Source organism: Vigna umbellata, chromosome 5, assembly GCF_029865625.1.
Source record: "Vigna umbellata cultivar VRB3 chromosome 5, Vumbellata_1.0, whole genome shotgun sequence".
In the NCBI taxonomy this organism is placed as follows: Eukaryota; Viridiplantae; Streptophyta; class Magnoliopsida; order Fabales; family Fabaceae; genus Vigna; species Vigna umbellata.
The window spans coordinates 44,573,771-44,580,673 of NC_142169.1; the positions used below are offsets into that span (position 1 = coordinate 44,573,771).

The following is a 6,903-nucleotide window of genomic DNA, read 5'->3' on the forward strand; positions in this document are numbered from 1 at the left end:
GATCAATTTGCATTCATATTTAATTTTATGTCTTTGCATTTGAAACCAACAATCTCATTTTATTTAAGTCTTAATTAATTGAGTTATCACACAACTGTTTAGTGCTGAGAGTCTTCTGAGATACGATACTTGGTTTTACCATTTTATATTACTTGTGCGATTTGGTACTTGCGGATCCATCAACAAATTTTTGGTTTTGTTTCTAGAGATCAAAAATGTTGTTAACAAATTTTTGGCGCAATTGCCAGGGACTCACGCTTTAAACTATTCTATTTGTGTGATTCTTGATTAACTTTGACTTTATTTTTATTTTTATTTTTATTTTTATTTTTATTTTTATTTTTATTTTTATTTTTATTTTTCTTATTTTTATTTTTATTTTTAAATTTATGTTTTGTGTCATTTAACTTTTAATTTTTGTTTTTATGCTAACAGTTTTTTCTAGGGTTTTGTGTCTAATGTTTGCAGGATGCAATTCAGACAAGAAATTAATTATATGGGCACTCAAATCCACCAAGGTACTTTTAACCACTTATGGGAACCTCACTAAAACATAGATCAAAGTCAATTTGGGCATGCTGCCGGACAGTTTTATAGAGAAGCATAAAACCAATGGCAACAACAACTCTCTATATCAGAAAGATGGGCTAAGATAGATGACACACTTCAACAGTTAATGCAGATGTCTGATTCTCATCAAAAAAGCACTCAAGCTACCGAATAATTTGATAGGCTGCCACAACAACAATGGCAGCAACAACACTCTATATCATAAAGATGGGCTAATATGGATGACACGCTTCAACAGTTCATACATATGTCTGAGTCTCATCGTAATAACACTCAAGCAACATGCAAAAGGATGGAGGCACATTGTAGGTTCATAGTTCAGAAGCTGGATGATTTTGGGGGCAATATGGAAGTTAGCCCTAAAGAGGAGTGCAATGTCGTTATCACTGAGAGTGGCAAATTTTTAGATGAGAGAAAAATATAGATAAAAGAAGAAAGTTTGAGCAAAAATGAGAAGCATGTAGAGGAAAAGAAAGAAAAAGAAGAGAGTGAGAGAAAAGAAAAGGAGAAGGAAGAAGAGGAAGAAGATGAGAGAAAAATATAGAGAAAAGAAAAGGAGAGGGAAGAAGAGGAAGAAGATGAGAGAAAAATAGAGAGAAAAGAAAAACAAAGTTTGAGTGAAAAAGAGAAAGAAGAAGAAGAGAGTGAAAGAAAAGAAAAGGAAAAAGATAGGGAAGAAAAGAAAAAAAGAGAGGAAGAGGATAAGGAAAAAAAGAAAGAAATATATGAAAAACCTCTTCCTTACCCAAAAAATTATTCTAAGGAAGAGAAGGAAAGACATCGAGGAATTGGAGATTAAAATTCCTGTGATTAAGACATTGCAACAGGTACCCGGTTATGTTAACTTCCTGAAGAAATTCAAGAAAAAGAGAAAAAGTCCAGAGGAAGAAACAATTGAGGTACAGAGCAATTGTAGTTTGATCTTGCAGAAGGCACTTCCTCCAAAAGCTAAAGATCTGGGAAGTTTCAATATCCCCTACACTATTGGAAGTCATGAAAGAGGGAAAGCCTTAATTGATTTAGGGTCTAGTATCAACTTGACGCCCTTATCTGTACTTGAAAAGATTGGTGGTCTTGAAGTCAAGCCTACAAAGAGGAAACTGCTGAAGATAAGTTGGTGTGGAGACAGAAAGGAAAACACCAAGATTAAAGTTGGAATTAGGTGATCCAGATTGAGCTTAATGGTGTCAATAGTGACGTTAAAGAAGCGCTTGCTGGGAGGCAACCAAGTCTCTGAATTTTTTTATCTTTTATGTTGTTCTATTTAATTTTTTTTATTTAGTTGTGTGGTTTGGATTTGATTTTGTTTTTGTGTGTTTGAGTTTTTTTTAGGTTACATGCTACTTCTGATGGTAGTAATGACAACATCTACTGATGGATGTTGCTATGATGAGCATGATGAATGACAATATCTATTGATGGATGTTGCTATCGAAGAGGATGGTGACTAGACATCTATTGATTGATGTTACTGATAGTATCTACTGATGGATGCTATGATGATGAAGATTGGGTCAAGCTAGTGACGATAAACAAGCGCTTACTGGAAGGCAACCCAACTTTCTAAACCTTTCCTTTTGATTATTTGTTTTGTTTTTGTACTCTGCTTGAATGAATTATTCTGCTTTGACTCAGTTGTGTTTTGTGATGAGTATTAATTTGTGATATTCTAGTGTACTGATTTATGTTGAGATGATGCATAATGTGCTGATATATAGGTGATGGCTCATAGTGTATGAAATAGGTGCTTGAGGTAAAATTTTATTGAGATACTAAGAAGGATGTTTTTCTGAATTCTGGGACTTGAGAGTTTACTTATGTGAGTTTTCGGCTTCAGAGTTGTTGTAAATAATTGCTATTACTTTGGAAGCATAAATGATTTTGCCCAAATTTTGTGTGATTGAACTACTTGCTTGTTGGTTTCATATGATCAAGGCCATCTTTTGTTATCCCTTATTCTTTTAGCCTTCAAAGAAAATTTTGTCCATTAAAATGAAAACAATTTGTTTTACCCTTTGAACCTTCAGCCTTATGCATGTTTTGAAAACCCTGTTTGAAATTCTTTAACTCGAGTTGAGTTGAGAATATTTGTGAGGTATTGAAAAAGGTTCAAGTTTGGGGTTACTGTTAAGCAACCCCACTTTTCTAGGCAGTGAGCAATTGAAGAGCAAAAACACAAAAAAAAAAAGAAAAATGAAAAGAAAAAGGAAAAAGAAAGAAAAGAAAGCTCACTACAAGGGAAAAACGGTTGGGAAAGATATTCTTGAAAAGAGAACTTGTGTGTAATTGTTAATTTCATAAATATCTCTCTTAACTCAAGGATTTTGCATTCCTGGAAAACCATGTTTCTTCTTAGCCCAGCCAAGTTACAAGCCAACAAAAGCCCTTGTGATGAAAACCTGCTTGTGAGCATGTTTGATTTTGGTAAAATGAAAGGCAAAATTAATTTGTGTGATATTATGATAGAAGAGTGATTAAGAGAACTCACTATACACTTGTGAGTTGAGTGATACACTTTTGAGTGCTTGAGTAATATACTTTCGAGTGCTTGAGTGAAACACTTTCTTTGGTAAGGAATGGTTCTTTGAATTTCTGATTACATCCTTCCTTGATTGATTGATCATTCTTAAGCATGACATTTGTTCAAATCCATGAGCATCACATTAAAAGAATTATTTATATATCAAATTATTGATAATATTTTGTACATGATTGTAATTGATTTTATTTTTTTATACAGTGATTTTAACTTTTTTAGTAGTTGAATTTGACAATTAAATTTTAAAATTGTAATTTATTTTCACATAAAATTTAAAATATGTTATTTAAATAAATAATTTAATATTTGTAAAGTTTTAAATTTTATGAAAGAATAATACCAAAGTCCATACAAGATTAAAATGGATTTCGATTAATCAAAAGGAATTAAATTTAATGAAGGAACCGATAAGAAAGGATAATCACGACGTATATTAAGCATATAAAGAGACGGAAGGATCATATATTGACACTACAAATCTCTACATGGCTGAATTAGTCTTTATGTTTGCTTAAAGTTATGATAAAGTTCACTCTGTTCATAAACTTCCTCTATTGCAACAATACTTGCAACAATACCTGTCGTACACAAAGTAAACACTTCAAAATTAGAAAAAGACCAAAAAATAGAACCTAAAATGATAAAAAGAATTGAAAAATTTGAAAACAAGTCAAATAATCGAATAACAAATACAAAGCAAAACTGAAATGAATTGTGAAAACTTACAAAACTCACTGGTGGTTTAGGCCTTCAAAATGCTTCGAAATAGTGGTTGAGCAAAACGAATGACAAATGGCAAACAACGGGTGCAGGTTCGCATAACCTTCTCTCTCGCACAACCCCTCAAAACCCATGGCTATGGTGGTTTAGGTCTTCAACAATGCTTCGAAACGACGTTTGTAGCGAAACGACATTTGCAGCAAAACGAACTGCGAACGACGGTTGTAGGTTTGTTGAACAACGTCGCACAACCCTCTCTTTCGCACAATCTGTCGCAATGAGGAATGAAATTTTGAATCCAAATACCACAAAGAAAATCAAAACTCCTAACATCTCTATTTTCTTTCTTTCCAAGTCATTTTCTATTTTTTTTTTAATTTTGCCCAGCTAAATAATCACGGCCTGATGGGTTAAAAAGTTGTAAAAAATAAGAGTTAGAGTGTCATTATCTTTTAAGTTTTAGATTTTCATTAATAAAACTGTTTTAGGGTCCATGACTAAATTAGCTCTTTACTTTTAAGTTTTTTTCTCCTATATCTTCTTAAGCATAATATTTATCTTATTTTTTCCAGTACCACATTGAAATGGTCAAATTTATTAGACCTATAACATTCGCTTTTTTATTTTAAAGAGTTTCTTTTCATAATTTATATTTTAATAAATTTTAAACAATAATAAAATATGTTAGAAAGTGCTAATGGCATTATTTTTTTCCTTTATCCAATCATTAGTTTGATCGTTACGAGAAGTATTAGCACACTCTGTAATTAACAAAATCCATCAGAAAATATAAAATAATAATAGGGTTAAATATGTTTTTAGTCCCTAAACTATTGGTCGTTTCTGGTTTTCGTCCCTCTTTCAAAATAAGGTACAATTTGGTCCTCATTCTTTTCGAAACTTTGGTTTTAGTCCTCGAAAACTAACACCGTTAAAAATGTGCTGATGTGTCTATCGTCTCTGTCCACGTGTAATTGCTTTTTTGCTGACGTGTGTTAAGTCATCTGGGGATGGAACTGATTCCTCTTTAATCTGGAATGAAATTGGTACTCAAAATCAGTTATAATTCGTGTTGGTATTGTTGTTCTTTCTTTGGGTTTGGTTCGTGGTTCATCTGCGCGTGCATTTTCGTGGTTCATGTGTTCGTTCTTTGCGTTTGGTTCGTGAAAGAAAGGGATTTCTTTGTGGTTCGTTGAGGTGGTTCGTTGAAGAAGAAAGGTGATTCTGTGTGGTTCGTTGAGCAAGGTAATTTTTTAGTTTAAGTTTAATTTGTTTTCTCTGTGATTCGTTGAACAAGAAAAGCAATTGTGTGTGTAATGGGCATTCCGTTGTGCATTGTCAGTCTAATGTGGGAAGTTTTCATTTGACCTTGTAGGAAACATGGTTTTTGACGTGTGTTTGTATCATATGGGGAAGTTCATGAAGAACAAGGGTCAAGAATATGTGGGAGGGGAGATACATGTTATTAGGGGAATCGATCCCAACATGTGGTCATACTTTGAAGCGGTGGGATTTGTTAGAGAATTCAAGTACTGTGGAGAGTTCAAACTTTGGTGGAAGGGTTCGAAACAAAAGGCAATGAACAACCTCAGACCACTGACAGATGACAGAGAATCCATTTTGTTGGCTAACTATGCAGAGGCAAATAAGGAGGAAGTTGAAATCTATGTTCAACATGGCCAACCCAGTCAGGCAGAGGAAATTACTTTTCTTACATTTGGTCAGGAGGCAGAGGAAGTAAGAGTACAGGAGATGGAGGAAGAGGTTGTTATGGATGAAGAAGATATTGGTGGGGTGGAGGGAAATGTTGAAGTACAAGACTTGGTAGTAGATGACGAAGAGGAAGAGGGGAATGTTGAGGGAGAAATGGTGGAAGAGCAAGAGGAAGAGGGGAATGTTGAGGGAGAAATGGTGGAAGAGCAAGAGGAAGAGGGGAATGTTGAGGGACAAATGGTGGAAGAGCAAGAGGAAGAGCAAGAGCAAGAGCAAGAGGAAGAGCAAGATGAAGAGCAAGATGAAGAAGAAGATGAAGAGGGCAATGTTCTTGAGGATGAAGGGGTGGAAAATGTTGATGACAGTGAAGAGGAGAGAATGGCAAATGGTGATGATGGGTTTGGGATGCACAATGTGACGGTGGAGGAAGAGAGAAGAAATATTAATCCAGTTTTGGATAGGTGGAAGAGAATGAAAAAGAAAAAGAAAAGTGTTAGGAGCAGATTTGAAGATAGTGAGGGGGCATTTGTCATTAACGAAGAGGTTGGACAGCATGAGATAAATGAAGTTTATGATACAGAAGAGTTGTCCTCAAATGTAGATAGTGATGAGGATGTGAGGGAGAATAAAAGGCACTTTCCAAAGTATAAAGTAGAAGATATGACTAGGGGATTCAATTTTAGATTGGGAATGGAGTTTAAGTGTTTGAAGTATTTTAAGAGTGCCTTACAGGAGCATAGCATTTTGAATGGAAAAGAAGTGAAGTTTGTCAAGAATGATTTGAAGAGGGTAAGGGCAGTTTGTAAGAAGGGGTGTGGTTTTCTTATTATGGCTAGCAAGGTAGGAAGTAGCCAAACCTTTAGAGTCAAAACTCTAGTTGGGCACAAGTGTGGAAGGGGTTTTGGTAGCAAAAGTGCAAGTATAGAATGGATTGCAAGGGTTTTGGTTGCCAAATTTGTCAATGTTGCAGGCATGACAGTGAAACAAATCATAGATGAAATACAAAAGTCATATAGTGTTGGAATAAGTCATTGGAAGGCTGGAAGAGCTAAGAGAATTGCAATGGATTGTTTAGTGGGTGATGGAGAACGACAATATGGTCGTCTCTATGACTATGTGGCTGAGTTATTAAGAGTCAAGGTTGGGACCTTCAAGATTAAGGTCAATCAACCCAAACCCACCTTGCCACCAAGGTTTGGGTTTTTTTACATATGTTTGAAGGGCTGTAAGCAGGGGTTTTTAGGTAGTTGCAGACCATTTATTGGTGTAGATGGTTGTCACTTGAAGACAAGTTATGGAGGTCAGTTGTTAGTTGCAGTAGGAAGAGACCCTAATGACCAGTATTTCCCACTAGCTTTTGC

At 34.9% G+C, this 6,903-nt stretch overlaps 1 protein-coding gene across 1 annotated transcript; it reads left to right on the forward strand.

Moving 5' to 3' along the window:
• The first annotated feature begins 787 nt into the window (after nt 1–787).
• On the forward strand, nt 788–1,736 carry LOC124847481 (uncharacterized). Its single transcript, XM_047324989.1, has 2 exons — nt 788–922; nt 1,398–1,736. The coding sequence occupies exons 1-2, from the start codon at nt 788–790 to the stop codon at nt 1,734–1,736; spliced, it is 474 nt and encodes a 157-aa protein (XP_047180945.1).
• Nucleotides 1,737–6,903: the final 5,167 nt, after the last annotated feature.

Bases quoted from the DNA above. Each gene is read 5' to 3' on its own strand.
- LOC124847481 (XM_047324989.1), top strand. From the start codon at position 788: ATGGATGACACGCTTCAACAGTTCATACATATGTCTGAGTCTCATCGT. The intron at 923-1,397 runs GTTAGCCCTAAA...ACATTGCAACAG, and splicing joins ATTTTGGGGGCAATATGGAA to GTACCCGGTTATGTTAACTT.